Source organism: Blennius ocellaris (assembly GCF_963422515.1).
Source record: "Blennius ocellaris genome assembly, chromosome: 10".
In the NCBI taxonomy this organism is placed as follows: Eukaryota; Metazoa; Chordata; class Actinopteri; order Blenniiformes; family Blenniidae; genus Blennius; species Blennius ocellaris.
Window position 1 is genome coordinate 23,008,149 of NC_137659.1, and position 19,893 is coordinate 23,028,041.

Sequence of the window (19,893 nt, forward strand, 5' to 3'; positions counted from 1 at the left end):
AACCGAGCACCGTAGTCCCACTCAGGGGTCTGTGAGCCTCTGTGCCTCCCTGCAGCTTCCACTCTATCATGTGTAAACACATAGATTGTTTTCATTCACTCATATATTTTCTGCAATAACATGTAACAAGGTACTTTTCACATATGAACTGATATGGTACCGATACCCGGTAACCTGGGAATCGTAGCGGTTCTCAACGGTACCAATTTTTGGTACTTTTGTGTGTGTATGTCAGGGGTGTCAAACGTGCGGGCCGGGGGCCAGAGGATCTAATCCGGCCCGCCATGTGATTTGATTTTTTTTTTTTTTAAGTATAAATATGAAAACTGACAGAGGCTGATCTAAAAACACTAGATTGGCAAAAACGACATTGAAAACCGCCCTTGGTCAGAATTAATTAATGCATCTGTGGAGGTCACATGACGCAACACCTTTCACAATAAAGGTGTCCAATTTATGTGAAGTGATACTTTAGACACGTAAACTCAAATTTTTTTTCCAGATGATGACAAATTGTTTTAATCCTGAATAAAAATATGATATCCAGATACAGGTGACTGAGGGTTGTTTTTTTTTTGATGACTTTAATATGTATATTTCAGAATAGACTGGCAAATTCTTGCAGTTACAAAAGGATCAAAAGAAGGAAAGACTTTGACGTTTGTCCATATCTGCAGTTTAACATGTTACGTTTGACTTGTTGGGCCTCCAGAGGTCAGATCAGGTTGATGTGGTTCCTCAACTGAAATCAGTTTGACCCCCCTGGTGTATGTGATAATAAATGTTACTTCATTTATTTATTCAATCTTAAAGTTTTGAAATTCAAGCTATTTAGTTCTCAATATGTAATCTTTAACAAACATATCAAAACATTGCAACGCTTGTATTGTAACGTCAATTCCTTCAACATAAAACCCCTTTAACTACAACTACCGTGTACTTTCTTTATAATGCTCAGATTAAAACTAGATCCACGTCCTCCTATTCCTTTCCCCTCTGGAAACATTGTGATGGTAGAGCTGTAGAGCCGTGATGGTAGATCTGAGGCTGTTAGATTGTGAGAAAAGTGTTTTGTTAAACCGGGAGCGTCCTCAGACTAGAAGTTTTCCCCCTGCTGGCCAAACACTGCAGCGCATTTTGAAAAGCAGAGCTTCTCAGGCAGTTTCTCCCCGTACTGATGGAATGAAGTCTGTACCTATAGAAGTACCGAAGTCGGACCCTGGACGTTAGTTTCAATGTCATGAAAATATATTTTGTACTCAATTGCTCAAAGTGTGATGCTGTAATATTGTCTATTATTTTACAGTATTTTGTTCCATAAACCCATAAATTGTATGAATCCAAACTGAATGGAAATGAGCAGGATGAGAGTGATGTTTGTAGGACTGCTGCGTTCACACGTGAGGCCATGAAGTGATTCAGGCCTCTTTTATGCAGCAACAACTTCAAGTGAAAACACAAAACTGTCATTGTGTCTTGGGAGTCAGTTTATAAGACAGCGGCGCTCGGAGCCACTGAAACTTTTCATTTGTTTGTGGTTTGATATATAAAAACAACCAACAGCACCCACTAGTGGCTGTAGAGGAAAACTACATTGTGTCCAGAGCGTGACAGTGTAAACGCGATTTTTCTGAAAGAAAAACTGAAAGACGATGGATTTACACTTGAAACGTTGTGTAAAATGGGTTTAAAACCGTCTCGCTGTAACGGCTGATGTGGTGTTTGTTCTTGAAAAGTGTAAATAAATCAAGTCTGCAACATGTTTCTTGTTTTCAAGGCCCTCTTAGTTATAAAGTACTGTGTATGTGAATGGTTGGCTTAAGTGCTTTCATGATGAGAGTAATTCAAGTGTCCACACCAGCCTCAACACTGTCACTGACTGTCCATCTGTAGCAGTAGGGTTGAATCACTGTCCTCTTGTTTGTTTGAGGGGTCATTCCCCCTGTGAAGGTGTTGAATCCAGTCTGTGAGGCTCGATGCAGTCAGGGTGGCGTTCAGGTGACTTTCAACTGTAACCCCTTTTTCCACTGGCTCGCAGCACTAAATGGAATATTAGCTTATTACCATTCAATACACCTGTAACATGTGGCAAAAAGGGAACACTTCAAATAATACACACACACATAATCTTGAACATTCCAAACTGTATTAACAATATATATTTAAACACCACAAAGAAAGGAAAAGAACCGGTAGAAAAGTATGTGTTAAAGTCTTAATGTCAGATAAACAGTGCACTGTTTATATAGTATTTTGAACAAGCTTGTTTTAAGTCACGTTGGCCGGCTTATCGTTGGAGCTCATTAACAGGAGAGCAGCGCACCCTAGTGCTGCGAGTGTGACTGAATCCTACCCAGGGAAAATCCCTCCGTGGGATATTCAGCAGAAATCCAGTTTCACCTGGTCAGCAGGAAAACTGGGTCCGTGTCATCCAGCACAGTGACAGCAGCGTCCAGCAGAAACTCAGCCGATCCTCGTTGTCTTCTGACGTCCACCCAGGCAGTCGCACTCCAGACCACGACAGCCGTGGCTAAGCTAACAGGCTACTGAGCTGTTCATCAGAGTGATTTCTCACACACTCCGTCCGCAAGTTACACTTCTGAATCACTCGCTCCAAACCTACAGCATCCACGGACTACTCACAGTCCAGCTGAAGAACAGGAGATGATCCAGTAAGTGTTACTTCCACTTAATTGTCGGCGGGAAACACTCGTGTACCCAGCTTTTCCTTCCGTCGTTCAAGGTTCTTTCCGGAAGTCAAACTTTTCCGTCACCAAAATAAAATATTAACAAAATAAGATTCCGTCATTCAGTCTTATAACACAACAACCATGAATAATATTTTAACACAAAATACAAACAGTTTTCTTAAAGATCTCGTAACATGAACTCAAAGAAACAAATACACTGATATTTATCAGGTTATTACACTCTCCCCCCACTAAATAAAAAGGCATGCCCTCATGACTTTGTACCTTTTGCATCAAACACACACCTTAACTAATCATGTAACAAGAGGTGGGCCAATCCACTTAAAGCAATAGGAGACATACCTAACTACAGGAGTAGCAGTAATACTGGGGTTCCCAAATGTGTCATAGGTTAATCTGAGAGGCGGTCGTTTGAGTCTCGGAGGACGTCTGGTATCCGTACATGGATCGACGTCAAGCTCAGTCTCAACGTCTGTGTCAAGTTCTGCCTCATTGTCATGAGTCTGTGTAGGCTCAGGCTCTTCAATTCGCTCAGCAGTCTCCGAGTCTCTCTCATCGTCACTCGTCTCTGCACACATCGTCTGTGGCTGTTCACTCTCGTCCCTCCACAGAACATCAAGGTCAAGACTAGGCGGCTCAGAGGTTTTCTCACCCACTCTGTTTTCTAGACCTCCATCATCAAACCACACCCCATGTGCCTCATCCTCTGAGTCAGAACTCTGTATGTCATTTGCAGTCGGACTCCCTGTTTCACCGTCCAGCATGTCTTTCGGTGCCGTCGATGGTGTCTGTTCGCTGTCAGATGGGTCAACATTCTTACCATGTCTCTTTCTCCTCCTGCGCTGAGTTTGGATAGGAGGCTCAGCTTCAGGGTCAGAAACTGGGTGAGTCACAGTCTGTCCCAGGGGCAGAAGGTGGTTTCGATGGAGGGTCTTGGTGGGTCCCTCTCCATCTGCTAGTCTTAACCGAAACACAGGCAAGTTAGACATTTGACTCTCCACAATGTACGGGTTAGAAGCCCAGCGATCAGCTAACTTGTGCTTCCCTGGCAACCCCAAGTTTCGTATCAGAACCCTATCCCCAGGCAGCAACTGTGTGAAACGGATCTTGTGGTCATATCTCCGCTTATTGTCTTTGTTCTGCTTGGCAGCAGCTGCTTCAGCAATGTTATATGCAGCTCGTAACTCCTCCTTCATATCAGCAACATACTTGAGGTAGTTTTTCTGTCTAGTACCATCACTCGATGTCCCAAAACAGAGATCCACAGGCATTCTGGCCTCACGTCCAAACATCAGGTAATAGGGCGAGAACCCGGTTGCCTCATTCGGAGTACAGTTATAAGCATGGACCAAGTGTGCAACATGCTGACTCCACCTCCTCTTTTTGCTTGGCTCAAGAGTCCCCAGCATATCTAGCAATGTCCTATTGAATCTCTCAGGCTGAGGATCCCCTTGTGGATGGTAAGGAGTAGTTCTAGATTTGTCAATGCCGAGAATACTTAACATCTCCCGAATCAGACAGCTCTCAAAGTCACGCCCTTGATCACTATGCATCCTTTTTGGCAACCCATAGTGAACAAAGTACTTCTCCACCAAAACCTTTGCCACAGTGGCTGCTTTCTGGTCCTTTGTGGGAAAGGCTTGAGCATAGCGTGTATAGTGATCGGTTACAACCAGGACGTTTTCGGTGTTACTAGAATCTGGTTCAATGGATAAAAAATCCATGCACACAAGATCTAGGGGACCATCACTGTGCATATGGGACAATGGTGCAACTCTCCGGGGTAGAGTTTTCCTCTGAATACAACGTGCACATGCCTTACAATAGTCCTCTACTGCAGTTTTCATCCGAGGCCAGTAGAAGCGGTCTTTAATTAGGCCATAAGTCTTATCGATGCCTAAATGACCAGAGTTATCATGCAAGGACTTCATCACCACCTCCCTGTACTTCTCAGGCAAGATTAATTGTGATCGATGGGATTTACCAGGAGGACTTGTAACTCGATACAGGACACCCTGTTGCATCTTGAATCTATCCCATTCTCTCAAGAGCAATGGACAAGTCCCATGTTTAGTCCTGTCAACTCGTGCCATATCTCCATGCCGAAAAGCTCTCCATACTTCTCCAATGGCAAGATCATCTTGTTGAGCTTCAGACAGCTCTTTTTGACTCAATACTGGCATTCCTTTAGTGCTCAGGGTGGACAAGTTACAAAATGCCTGCGGGAGGGCATGTACTGAAGGCACCAAGTGATCAACTGCTCTCATAACACAATGATCCATCAACTTAGTTACTGCACAACTCTGACACATGGCTCTCACACTCTCAGCAGAGATGTTTTGCCACTTCTGTTGTGAAAACTCGGTAGGGTGTGGCCGACGAGACAGTGCATCTGCGTCAATGTTCTGGACCCCAGACCTGTACTTTAGACTGAAGTCATAAGTAGACAAGGCTGCCAGCCAGCGGTGGCCTGTGGCATCCAATTTAGCAGATGTCAGCACGTAAGTCAATGGATTATTGTCTGTCCTGACTTCAAACTTAACTCCATAAAGATAGTCATGCAACTTGTCCACTACTGCCCACTTTAACGCCAGGAACTCGAGTTTATGAACGGGATAATGTTGTTCAGAGGGAGATAAGCTCCGGCTTACAAAAGCAACTGGTCTCAGCCCCTCACCCTGATCTTGGTACAGCACACCACCTAAACCTTCTCGGCTAGCATCTACGTGCAGAACATAGGGTAGCTGTGGGTCTGCAAAAGCTAATACAGGAGCTTGAGTAAGTCTCTGCTTCAGCATCTCAAAGGCTGCCTCACATTTATCATCCCATCTACTCCCAAAAGGCTCAACTGGGTTAAGGTAGTCCCTGGTCTTGTTCACCTTTGACTTCTTGACAGTGGGCGGATATCCAGACAACAATTTGTTCAAAGGGTGAGCTACTTTGGAATAATCCTTCACAAAGCGTCGGTAATATCCACAGAACCCAAGAAATGACCGCAAAGCAGTCACTGTGGTTGGTCTGGGCCATGTGGTTACTGCTTCAGTCTTTTTAGGATCTGTAGCCACACCATCTTGGGAAATAACATGTCCCACGTATGTCACTGAAGGTTGGCAGAACTGACATTTGTCCAATGACAACTTAAGGCCCTCGTCTTTGAGTCGGTCAAGCACTTTTAACAACCTCTCCTCATGTTCCTCAAGAGTGGCCCCAAACACAATGAGATCATCGAGGTAGACCAAAACTTCCAACAAGTTCATGTCTCCAACCGTTCTCTCCATTATGCGTTGAAAAGTCGCAGGAGCCCCTGACACTCCTTGTGGCATCCTTTCAAATTGGTAGAAGCCAACCGGACAAATGAAAGCTGTTTTTTCTTTGTCGGCTTCACTCATTGGAATTTGATAATAGCCACTTCGCAAGTCAAGCACACTAAACCACTTGCTGCCGTTTAGACAAGCCAATGCATCTTCAATCCTCGGCACTGTGTACTGATCTGGGACAGTACGCCTGTTTAAGGTCCTATAGTCGACACACATCCTTATTTTACCATTCTTTTTTCTCACCACCACTATAGGGGAGGCATAAGGGCTACGTGACTCCGTAATGACCCCAGCATTCTTGAGTTGTGTTAAATGCTCTCTCAATGCCTCAACATCAGCAGGTGGCAGCCGACGAGACCTCTCTCTGAATGGTTTATCCTCCGTGGTTTTAATGGTGTGGTGAGTGCTTTTACTGCGTCCCACATCGAACTCATGAGTGGAGAAAACTTCACTATGTGCCATCAGCTTCTTTACCAGCCGCTCTTTCCATTCCTCCGAAACAGGAGAATCTCCGAAATTGAAAGACGAGGGAGTCACCTCATCTATGGACTTATCTCTGGTCTCATTGCTCGCTGCATGTGACAGCATCACCTCTACAGGAAACAGATGAGCAATTGGCGTCCCCTTGGTCAGGACAACTTCTTTAGCCGACACGTTTCTGACAAGCACAGTCATTCTCTTGGACGTCACTACAGAAGACGCTTGCAACTCTGACCTTACCAGAATCTGCTCAGGAAACCTTGAATCATCCAAATGTTCATCAGGTGAATCAACAAGAATTGCTTGTGTAGTGGGGATTCCCTGAAACTTTGGAACACCTGTCACTCTAGCCACCCCGCCAGGGCGCAAAATGACTGGTTTTGCTTGAGTAAACCACACAATCCCGCTTTTGTCATCATCATCACTAGGGAGTGGCAGGCAAACTAACTTTTCAAACACATTCTTGAAAACAGGATGAATACGCAATGTGCTCAAAAAGTTATCTCCTCCTTTTTCTTTACAACTCTTTAGTAATCGTCGCACAGTAGGTGTATTTGTGCCGACAATAATGGATGCCTCGCCTTTAACCATGGGGTCAGGACAGACCAACACAAGGGCATCAATGGCCTCAATCACTCCTACGTCAGCCTCCATGAACTCCAGCTTAATTGACAAATAGCCATCGTAAGGGTAATCAGATGGGCTGAGACCCCATATTTGCAAAGCACTGATGGATGTCAATGGCAGACGAGTCAGGTATTTGTCATAGAAGGATCTGTACAACAAAGTAACTTGAGAACCAGTATCAAGGATAGCTTTAGCATAAACGCCTTCAATCTGTACTGGTACAGCTGCGCTAGGGCCTACTAAGCCTTCGGGTATAGTGTCTACCACCTTCCTGTCATTGTTAATGCACTTGGCGGAGCGTGTCTTTACCACCGGGATACCAGGCCGCTCCTTTACTGGGTCCCGTGGTAGTTTCCCGCTGTCTTGTTTAGTTTGATCAGGCGATTATTGACTTTCTTGAGGTTCTCCTCACCATCACAGTGTCGTTTGAAATGTCCATCCTCACCGCACTTGTAACAGAAAATCCCTGGTTTGTCCTCATCATAGCGGGACTTTTGTAACTGATCACCTTTTCTGAATGTCCCTCGAGCAGGGATTTTAGCCTGTGTTCCATAAGCATCTGATGGAATTACAACTGCTGCGGCCTTAAGGTTCACCATTTCGGCTTTCATGACACTAATCTCTTTCCTCAGCTGTTCTACTTCAGAGTTTTCTTTAGTGTCATCGTCTGGTCTGGGAACCGAAACATTACCGGACAGAACTGCGCTTTTGACATTATGTCTGCTCTGAAGCATATCTTCCTCCTCCCTCACTTCTTTTAACAGTTCACTGAAAGTAGGAGGTGCTCGAAGCTTATGGGTCATGCGGATACGTAGGCCAATCATGTCACTGGGTAACGCACCCCTCACAACCTGGTCAATGCGAAGCTGATCCATTTCAGAAACTTTGATCCCGCCTTTCCTAAACACACAATGCAGCAATTTGTCCAGCCTGAGCAAATAGCTGGAAAGTGTTTCACCATCATTTTGAAATGTGTGTCGGAATCTCACAAGAAGGTCAGAAGTACTCTCAGTGGGTCCAAAAGCCACCTCTAAAGCTTGCATATAATCATGCGAAGCAGCTGCTGGGTTCTGCGTTTTCAGAAATCTGACAATGTCTGCAGCAGGCCCCTTTAAGCTTTCCACAATTCTCTGTTTCTTCACAGCATCACTGCACTGCCACTCTTCTAACAAATGCATTGTCTGCTCAGCCCAAGCATCATACTCGTCTTCTCCACTAGGGATAGGTTTGATCCCAGAAAACAGGCGAAGCTTGCGGTAGCTATGAATATCAGCAGGGCCAGGGTTACACTTGTCCACAATGGAACTAAGAGCATTGATCAGTGCTGTGTTCAAATCTAGTGGGGATGGATTCACTAACCCCTGTATGTCAGTAACAGTCCTGCCTTCCTGCTCTAAAAACGACAGCAGTTTAGCTCTAAACCCTTCCTCTGGTCGGGAAACAGGAAGTACATGAACAGGCCAGGGTCCGGCTTCCCCAGGAAGTCCAACACGGTCAGGCAAGCTTTGTTTTGTCAAGTCAGTGGAAGTCCGAATTAGCAAAAACTGTGTCTTGGAAGCAGTGTCTACACAGCGATCAACAATCTCAAATTTTCCAAAAACTTTGACTTCACTTAAAGCTCTAAGCAGTACATCGTCTGTAACATCAGAAGTAATGTCACTCAGCACTAGTGCATTTTCATGTGCTAACTTTTTTCTCTCACACCAAGCTTTGATCTCAACAGCATCCATCTTGATGGTTATAAAAGTTACACAAAATGTCTATGATTACTAAAAACACATTTAGACATCAACAGAGCATGAAAAACAAATAAACAATCCCGGACGAGTCCCCACAAATGTAACCCCTTTTTCCACTGGCTCGCAGCACTAAATGGAATATTAGCTTATTACCATTCAATACACCTGTAACATGTGGCAAAAAGGGAACACTTCAAATAATACACACACACATAATCTTGAACATTCCAAACTGTATTAACAATATATATTTAAACACCACAAAGAAAGGAAAAGAACCGGTAGAAAAGTATGTGTTAAAGTCTTAATGTCAGATAAACAGTGCACTGTTTATATAGTATTTTGAACAAGCTTGTTTTAAGTCACGTTGGCCGGCTTATCGTTGGAGCTCATTAACAGGAGAGCAGCGCACCCTAGTGCTGCGAGTGTGACTGAATCCTACCCAGGGAAAATCCCTCCGTGGGATATTCAGCAGAAATCCAGTTTCACCTGGTCAGCAGGAAAACTGGGTCCGTGTCATCCAGCACAGTGACAGCAGCGTCCAGCAGAAACTCAGCCGATCCTCGTTGTCTTCTGACGTCCACCCAGGCAGTCGCACTCCAGACCACGACAGCCGTGGCTAAGCTAACAGGCTACTGAGCTGTTCATCAGAGTGATTTCTCACACACTCCGTCCGCAAGTTACACTTCTGAATCACTCGCTCCAAACCTACAGCATCCACGGACTACTCACAGTCCAGCTGAAGAACAGGAGATGATCCAGTAAGTGTTACTTCCACTTAATTGTCGGCGGGAAACACTCGTGTACCCAGCTTTTCCTTCCGTCGTTCAAGGTTCTTTCCGGAAGTCAAACTTTTCCGTCACCAAAATAAAATATTAACAAAATAAGATTCCGTCATTCAGTCTTATAACACAACAACCATGAATAATATTTTAACACAAAATACAAACAGTTTTCTTAAAGATCTCGTAACATGAACTCAAAGAAACAAATACACTGATATTTATCAGGTTATTACACAACCAATAAAAGTTCCCACACAAAATCTCAGTGAAACGTTGACTCCGTCACCTTTTGTTGAGTTTCTCTGTTAAAAGCATCTACAAATGACTGTGTTGCACAGTGTTCCTTTCAATAAAGTTGAATTGAACTGAAATTTCATTTTCCCTTACTGTGTAAAGGAAATGTAATGAACATGTTTATTAACAATAATAAGAATAATAATACTTTTTTTTTTAATCAGCAAGCATAAAATGAAGAAATATAATTTAAAAATAGTAAAAAAAAAAAAAAAAAGCACAGTAAAATAAGTTTAAAAATAAGAAATAAAAAATACGTTTAAAAGGCAAATGAGCTATAATAATGAAAACAATACTTGGATCCAGGAAAGGTGTACAGAGGTGAGGACGGCGATTTGAGTCCAAAGAGAGTCTGTGGAGTTTGCATGGCGTCTCTATAGATTATAGATATAGGTGTCTGTATACATTTTCCTCGTCCACAAAACTGCAACCCTGGAAATATTTATAAAACAAACATTGATCCTATTTTTTTACTTCACAAGAAGGCCGCTGGACTCTCAATTCAAGCTGATTATAACACGTCCTCCAACGAATTGTCGCCCTTCATACACTGGCATGTTTTTGTGCGAAGTCATTCATCCCAACAGCTGTTAGGATGTTTAACAACTCACTGTAAATGTCCTAACATTCTCCTCATGGACCGGTTACATCTGCACTGAGTACATCTCAGTTCCTACCTATCTACACTATGTGTCTACCATTTCTGTCATTTGCTCTATTTTTAGAGGATTTCTTTTTTTTACTGGATTGTTTATTCTTTTTATTTGTACTTATTCTATTTTCTTGTGCTCTTTTTTGCTCCTGTTTAGATTTACATATGTTTACATATTTTTAATTCTTTCACTTTATAATTCTGCACCTTCTTACCGTGAGATGTTGCAAGGTTGTGTTTCCCCCTGGGGAGGAATAAAGCTCTACTTTACTCTACTTTAAATATACTTGATGATCCTTTCCAAATGTGTCAAATATACTTTGAAATCCAATCCTTCAAATCAATGCTGAATTTATTAGCCATGGACGAGTTGTTCGGAACCACGTGGACGAGTTGTTCGGAACCACGTGGACGAGTTGTTCGGAACCACGTGGACGAGTTGTTCGGAACCACGTGGACGAGTTGTTCGGAACCACGTGGACGAGTTGTTCGGAACCACGTGGACGAGTTGTTCGGAACCACGTGGACGAGTTGTTCGGAACCACGTGGACGAGTTGTTCGGAACCACATGGACGAGTTGTTCGGAACCACATGGACGAGTTGTTCGGAACCACGTGGACGAGTTGTTCAGAACCACATGGACGAGTTGTTCGGAACCATATGGACGAGTTGTTCGGAACCACATGGACGAGTTGTTCAGAACCACATGGACGAGTTGTTCGGAACCACATGGACGAGTTGTTCAGAACCATATGGACGAGTTGTTCAGAACCACATGGACGAGTTGTTCAGAACCATATGGATGAGTTGTTCAGAACCACGTGGACGAGTTGTAGGTGTTCAGAACCATATGGACGAGTTGTTCAGAACCACATGGACGAGTTGTTCGGAACCATATGGATGAGTTGTTCAGAACCACGTGGACGAGTTGTAGGTGTTCAGAACCATATGGACGAGTTGTTCGGAACCACATGGACGAGTTGTTCAGAACCACGTAGACGAGTTGTAGGTGTTCAGAACCACGTGGACGAGTTGTTCAGAACCACGTAGACGAGTTGTTCAGAACCACGTGGACGAGTTGTAGGTGTTCAGAACCACATGGACGAGTTGTTCAGAACCACATGGACGAGTTGTAGGTGTTCAGAACCACATGGACGAGTTGTTCGGAACCACATGGACGAGTTGTTCAGAACCACATGGACGAGTTGTAGTTGTTCAGAACCACATGGACGAGTTGTAGTTGTTCGGAACCACATGGACGAGTTGTAGTTGTTCGGAACCACATGGACGAGTTGTAGTTGTTCAGAACCACGTGGACGAGTTGTTCAGAACCACATGGACGAGTTGTAGGTGTTACCACATGGACGAGTTGTTCAGAACCACATGGACGAGTTGTAGTTGTCCGGAACCACATGGACGAGTTGTTCAGAACCCCATGGACGAGTTGTAGTTGTCCGGAACCACATGGACGAGTTGTTCAGAACCACATGGACGAGTTGTTCAGAACCACATGGACGAGTTGTTCGGAACCACATGAACGAGTTGTTCAGAACCACATGGACGAGTTGTAGTTATTCAGAACCACATGGACGAGTTGTTCAGAACCACATGGACGAGTTGTTCAGTACCACATGGACGAGTTGTTCAGAACCACGTGGACGAGTTGTTCGGAACCACATGGACGAGTTTCCCAGGGTTGCAGGTTTGTGGACGAGATGTTGGTGGAAAGTGATGGTGTCTGTTGGAGAGTGTGATGGTCACTGAGTGAGGAGGTGGTGAGAGTGATACTGTGTTTGTCTTTGTGCTGTAAAGCACCTTGCTTCACTGTTTCTGTATAAACACTGTTGTCGAAATAATGTTTGGATAATTTAACGTCTCACGTCTGGCGGTGAGGCGGAACATAACGCCGATTCACCACACAGCAGTCATTACACCGCCTCGCCAGCAGGGGGCGATGATACAGTCAAACCTTTTCGACTTACAGAAGAAGAAGAAAGGCGGAAGTGGCTCCTGCGTGTGCAGCTCTCTGTTTTCACGTTTTAAATGAGTCAAACTAGCTAAATAACCATGTTTTGTACGCGCGTCCTTCATAGATTAAAACACCTGCGTGTCTCTTCATCATGTGCGAACATCCAGCTCGCGGTGCTGCGTCGCGCTGCGTCCGATTCTGTGTGCAGGGCGAGCGGACTGAAGCCGCTCTGCGCGGGGAGAAGGTCATCACGTGCGCTCCAGCAGGTAACACACACACACACACACACACACACACACACAGAAAACACAGAGACTGTAAGAGACACACACACACACACACACACACACACACACACACACACACACACACACACACACACACACACACACACACACACACACACACACACACACACACACACACACACACACACACACACACACACACAGAAAACACAGAGACTGTAAGAGACACACACACAGTAAACCCAGACTGTCATTTTGACCCCACTCTTCCACAAGTGGGGTCAAAATGACCCCAAGCAGTTCCTATGGAATCTTCTATGAACCTTAATTATTAGCAACTCTAACAGTCCCACATACACATGTGACGTCAGCAGTCTCACCACCCTGGAGGTCGTTTTTACCCAGCAACGTACATGTATTATCTCCATTTATGAACTTATTTTTCATTGACAGATTATGATGTGTGATCAGATTAGCCTACTTTGTTATTAGCTAACAGTGTATTTAGGTAGGTAACACAGTATTGTGTTTGCTAACAGTATTGTGATATGAGTTATAGTTTTCTGTGCATTTCAAACGTTGTCCTTTCTGATCCTTTTATGTATGTATCTGCTAGCTGCTAGGAGGTCAGCGAGGATCCCTGTGGACTTTGCCATACAAATAATCCAGGACGGATAAGTTATGCAGAGGACTCCTAAAAACACACGGACTGGTACATCCCAGTTCTTCTCACTTCCATCAGCACCTCTTCTATTATATTATCAGACACCAACAGCTTCCTTGCATCTATTGGGGAGATAGTACTCAACCCAGGTGCAGGCCCTGGCTGACAACCTGGAATATTGTGCCTCTTCAGAGGACTCATCAGAGGACTCATCAGAGGACTCATCAGAGGACCCTGAAGAGGACTCCTCTGTGTCTGACTGGCCTTGTTCAGTGGGGGACAACAGTCTGGGTCCTCTACATCTGAGATGTCACATTCTGAGTCAATGCCTCTGATTGGCACTTCATCCAATCGGTCCTGGATTATTTGTATGGAAAGTCCACAGGGATCCTAGCTGGTCTCCTAGCAGCCATGTTACTTTAGATATATATATAAAAAAAACATTAGAAAGGACAATGAATGCACAGAAAACTATAAATCATATAACAATACTGTTGGCTACTGTTAGCAAACACTGTGTTACCTACCAAAATACACTGTTAGCTAATAACAAAGTAGGCTAATCTGGTCACACATTTCATCACACATCATAATTTGTCAATGAAAAATAAGTTCATAAATGAAGATAATACATGTACGTTACTGGGTAAAATGACCTCCAGGGTGGTGAGACTGCTGACATCACATGTGTATGTGGGACTGTATTGACAGTCAAAGTTGCGTCAGATGTGTGAGATGATATCAGATTTGTAAGTGGGACTGTTAGAGTTGCTAAGAATTAAGGTTCATAGAAGATTCCATAGGAACTGCTTGTGGAAGAGTGGGGTAGTGACACAAAAACTGCAGTTTCTTAAAATGAATGAAAAAAAAAAATGCAAAATGGCCTCATGTCACAAACATGGTTTTTGAGGAATACCTGGAATATGAAAATATTACAACTTTTCATTTTAAAGATGTTGAAGAATGGCAACCTGTGGGGTAATCTTTGACCCCGCGTGTGCATCTAAGGGTTAAACAACGTTAAAATGTGAGAGCGCCGTTCACCATTGCCAGGCTTTTCTTTTTTAACCTGATGGTTTGCACAAAAACAAACCAATTTGAAACATGTTGGGACAAACATGTAAAATAAAAACAAGCTGATGATGTTTAACACTTCAGGACAACAACAACAACATCCAGTTGAGATATTTGACCAATTTGGTGAACTGAGAGTTGTTGAACCGTTTCAGAGACCAGCAGCTTGTGTTCTCGTCCTCTGAGCCTCAAGTGTGGAAACATTGAACACTTCCTGCTGTTTCCATCCTCATCCTCATCCTCATCCTCGCCGTCCTCTGATGTGTTTCCTCCTCTTGTTTGATTTAGCCGTGGTCTCGCTGGTTCTTCTCTGCGGCGCCCCCTGAAGGCGGGAACCTGATTTACACCGGGACTCTGGGCACGGCCGTCCGCGGTCAGTGACTTCACCCTGTGGTGCTTTTACTTTGGAATCACTTTGGTCCTTTGTTCATCCTCGAAACTGAGAGTTACTGTAATCATGTCGTTTTATTGTGAAATTCATCCATTCCAGTTCAGCTTTGTAATGCTTTTTGTTTTGTTGTGTAATTTACCTCAAGTACAGATTATTGTAGTTAAACAAGCAGGATGTTTCAAAACTTTCCAAATGAAATGCAAAAAAACCCAAAACGGGTACAATAAAATCATTCACTACTTTTTAAAACACTTTTTTTAAGTAAGCAAACATGACATTATAGGACTTTAAGAAAAAAACTGATAAATTCTTATTTATTTTAGAATTTAGAGTTAATAATAAAACGTAATACAGTTCTCTAGTCTAAAAATGTATTGTCATTTGAAAAAATAAATCTAAATAAATACCTGATTACGGCTTAAAACAATGTAAACAAATTCTTTTAGGTTTTGGCTTTAGAGCATCATCTCTAAATTAATTAAGTACAGTATATATGTTACTGCATAATAGGTGAAGTTGCAATATGCAATAATGTTTTGATAAAGACATGATAAAAGCATTTCAATGAGACGTAAGTGATTTGTTCTTCTCGACCTTCATGACCAAAAGAACCATTTTCACCACTTTCTCCCAAATAAAATTAGTCTGAAGCTGCAAAACGTGTTAATTACCAGGATTGAAGAAAATAAATGTTAGATAAAAAATGGTGTGAAAACAGACACAGTTAGTATTCATGAAGTGTCGCAGGTACAAGTTTGATCTATTTTCTTATATTTGTAGCTTTTGTAGACATTTTTAAAGATTTTTCTTTCACACGTTTTCCTGCTTTGGTCATTTTATGCATCTTGCCTCTTTTACTTGCACTTTTCCCCCGTTTTTTGTTTTTTTTAGCTCAGACTTTAAAAAAGTGTTTCCTTCCCAAAAAACCCTCTAAAACCTTTACGAGGCTTTACGAGGCTGGAGTCGAGTCCAATAGCCCAATGACATGAGATTTATTGTATTACGTTTTTACAAAAATATTCCAATAACTTAAAACTGATCTGTTTATACGTGTGTGTGTGTGTGTGTGTGTGTGTGTGTGTGTGTGTGTGTGTGTCACTGTGATGGATTGTAAAGTGATCCTGATCAGATATGCATAATTAATATCTGGCAAAATTGGTCACAAAGAATAAAAAGTCTTCTTTTGAAAAGGTTTTCTTTTTAAAATTCTTGTTCAATAATAAATGAATGAATAAAAAAAGTCCTAAAGGAAATGACGCCTTGTAGAGCCTGTGGATGCCAGGCTAGTTAGCTCCTGGCTAATGGCTAGTGGCTAGGCTAGTTAGCTCCTGGCTAATGGCTAGTGGCTAGGCTAGTTAGCTCCTGGCTAATGGCTAGTGGCTAGGCTAGTTAGCTCCTGGCTAATGGCTAGTGGCAAACAACTGATATTTAGTGTTCAGGTCAGATATATGATTCTTCCTCTCTTCTTCTTCCTCTCTACTTCTTCTTCCTCTCTCCTTCTTCCTCTCTTCTTCCTCCTCTCTACTTCTTCTCCCTCTCTACTTCTTCTTCCTCTTGTCTTCTTCCTCCTCTCTACTTCTTCCTCTCTCCTTCCTCTCTCCTTCTTCTTCCTCTATTCTTCCTTTCTACTTCTTCCTCTCTTCTTCTTCCTTTCTACTTCTTCTTCCTCTCTTCTTCTTCCTTTCTACTTCTTCTTCCTCTCTTCTTCTTCTTCTCTACTTCTTCTTCTTCTTCCTCTCTGCTTCCTCCTCTCTACTTCTTCTTCCTCTCTTCTTCTTCTTCCTCTCTTCTTCTTCTTCCTCTCTTCTTCTTCTTCCTCCTCTCTTCTTCTTCCTCCTCTCTTCTTCTTCCTCTCTACTTCTTCTTCCTCCTCTCTTCTTCTTCCTCTCTACTTCTTCTTCCTCTCTCCTTCTTCCTCTCTTCTTCCTCCTCTCTACTTCTTCTCCCTCTCTACTTCTTCTTCCTCTTGTCTTCTTCCTCCTCTCTACTTCTTCCTCTCTCCTTCCTCTCTCCTTCTTCTTCCTCTATTCTTCCTTTCTACTTCTTCCTCTCTTCTTCTTCCTTTCTACTTCTTCTTCCTCTCTTCTTCTTCCTTTCTACTTCTTCTTCCTCTCTTCTTCTTCTTCTCTACTTCTTCTTCTTCTTCCTCTCTGCTTCCTCCTCTCTACTTCTTCTTCCTCTCTTCTTCTTCTTCCTCTCTTCTTCTTCTTCCTCCTCTCTTCTTCTTCCTCCTCTCTTCTTCTTCCTCTCTACTTCTTCTTCTTCCTCTCTTCTTCTTCCTCTCTTCTTCTTCCTCTTAGAGTAATAGAACCTGTTCCTGGACAGTGACCATGTCCTCTGGTGGGTGGATGTGTGACGTGGTTCCTCTCTTCCAGGGGTGAAGGTGTTCTCCTACAGCACCAGCGGCACCAGCCTGGTCCTCATGCCCCAGATCCTCCTGAAGACGGGGATCGGGGTGAGCAGTCTGGCGCTGCAGGCGGCGTTCTGCACCATCGTCGGCGCCTTCACCTTCCTCACGCCGCTCCTCCTCCACCTCTTCACCAAAGGCTACGTCCTGCGCCTGTACCACCACCCGGACTCGGACACGTACACGGCGGTCACCTACAGCGCCCTGCTGAGGGAGACCAGGACCGTCTTCCACCAGAGCCAGGTCCGCGTCCCGGCCGTCAGCGGGATGTTCACCACCTTCTACGGCAACGAGCGGGGCTTCCTGGTGAACCCCGACCAGTTCCCCGTGCCACACGACTACAACCACCTGATGGGCTACGACAAGCCCTTCAGCTTCAGAGAGGACGACCTGGACCGACCGGACCGGGGCTGAAGGACTGAGCGGTCCAGCTGAGGCCCAGCTGACACACGTCAGAGCTTTTGGTCTTTACAGATTGTCAATAAGGTAGAATAAATTATAACTTTATCAGTGGGACCTCGGACGTTTTCACTTCAGCCTCTTCCTCACCGATCAAGTCTCGTAACGGCATGTTTGAGTGTTCTGATGAAATTCTAAACTTTAGAAGAGGTCATATTATGCAGAATTCACTTCCTAGTGGTTCTCCAGCAGTACTAATCGTCTCCACACCTGGACGACCCCCAGAGGTGAAGACAGAGTGTCCTCCCTCTCCCTGGCTTGTTCCAGGGTTTAAAAAGTGTGTTGCTCCAACCAGCCAATCAGAAATCAAACCCTATATAGTGTCATCGGGGGTTCAGCCAATCACTATCAAGGTAGGCTCCTCCCCCTTTGACTCCTCCCACAATCAGGCAGCTCTGCTCTGGCACATGGCGCCACGAGAGGAAGGACTTCCTCCTCTTCCCATAGATGGCCGTGTGTGGGCGGAGCCAGTCCAGCTCTCACAGACACAGCAGATTGTGAATGTAGCTCCTCTGATCCAATATTCTAATGGAGGAGAATCTAAGAGAAGTTGGATTTGGGGCAATACATTTTGAAAACAATGTTTTTGGACAAACGAGACCATGTGAAAGTGTTGAAAAGCTGAAGAATATGACTTTAAACTCAACAATGGGCCTTTTTTGGAGGGTTTCATCTTGATTAGAGTGAAATGTAAAACATCCCTGTGGGGAAAAGACCCTGACTCCAGATTTCTCCTGCTTCGGCCCCTGGGATGAAGGCGTGACCATCCAGGAAACTGGGCTGGTGAAGCAAGGAACGGTTTGAAAGTTTAAAGAAAGGCCCTCCACCGAGAGCAACTTACCTCCGAGTCGGCAAAACATATTTACACCTTCAGGGTCACGAGCTCCACCTCAAACCATGAACTTCTTCTAGGGATGGATGGATCTTTATTTCTAACATACAAATAGAAAAATCAAACATTTTAATGAAACAAAACAAAGAAGACAATCAAGGATTTATTTAGTTTTTTGTTTATGTGCAATAAAATTATTAGTTTATAGTGGAATTTATCAGACCACAGTCTCACTTTACCGCGGCTTGAAGGTAAAAAAATAAAACTGCTTTCAGTTTTGCCTGTCGGAGAACAATAGAGGAATTTAAATACCATATAAGAGAAATGGATGAAGCAGATCTTCAGGTAAAATTAATCTTCATATTACGAAACGGGCAGTAAATCGGCTGAAGTTCTGGATACAAATTAAAAGAGAAACGAGCAGAGACGGTCGCACAAAAGAGGCAAAAGCCAATAACAGCCAATGAAACGAGTCAGTCCTCAGCGATGTGCACTGCAGCTCTTCCTCCACTAGATGGCAGCACAGCTTCATTCTTAGTGGCTCCAGAGTCGCTCGCCCAGGAAAATGTGGAACAGGAATGTTTGTGGAGGAATTTTCATGCCAGAACTCTCGACTTTAATGTTTTAATCAGAAATCAGAGATGAACTAAAAACTCCATGCAAAACTGTAAATTAACTGATTGAAATGCACATTTTAGAACTTTTCGTTTATATTTTTTTAACATGAATTAAAAGAAGTTTGAGTATCACAGTGCAGACAGTGGCAGATTAGAGGATTACCACATATTTAGACATTTTACACTTCAGGACATTTGGGGTCAATATGAACTCTCATCAGTGGCCTGGATGGTGGGCACGAGAAACGGGCGTCATTTTGTTCATCGTGGACTGCCGAACTTTCTACTGGTACTTGTTCTTTGGAGGATAAATCAGCCTTTATGGAAGTATGCAGCCCCCCCCCCCCCCCCCCCCCTTTTTTTTAGCACCAAAGTGACTTCCCATCATTCATGGGAGTCTTGTTTAATAGATTCAAAGCCCCTAACACCTCTTTTCCTCGAGGAATAATCATAAAGGTCGATTACAACATGCTTTTTGTCTGCCAAAGAGTGATTCTGTCAACCACATTGTGTTGGAAGCTTTTTTATTTAGAATTAAAATGAATTCTTCTGCATTTTATAGGCCTTCTTAATTAGTTGTTTCACCATATTAACCAAGATACTTACCTAATCGCCCCAAAGGTGCAG

At 43.5% G+C, this 19,893-nt stretch overlaps 1 protein-coding gene across 1 annotated transcript; it reads left to right on the forward strand.

Moving 5' to 3' along the window:
* Positions 1-12,599: 12,599 nt before the first annotated feature.
* On the forward strand, positions 12,600-17,849 carry tmem70 (transmembrane protein 70). Its single transcript, XM_080504099.1, has 3 exons — positions 12,600-12,840; positions 14,849-14,933; positions 17,327-17,849. Exons 1-3 carry the CDS (start codon positions 12,673-12,675, stop codon positions 17,770-17,772), a joined length of 699 nt encoding a protein of 232 aa, XP_080360225.1. The 5' UTR covers positions 12,600-12,672; the 3' UTR covers positions 17,773-17,849.
* Positions 17,850-19,893: the final 2,044 nt, after the last annotated feature.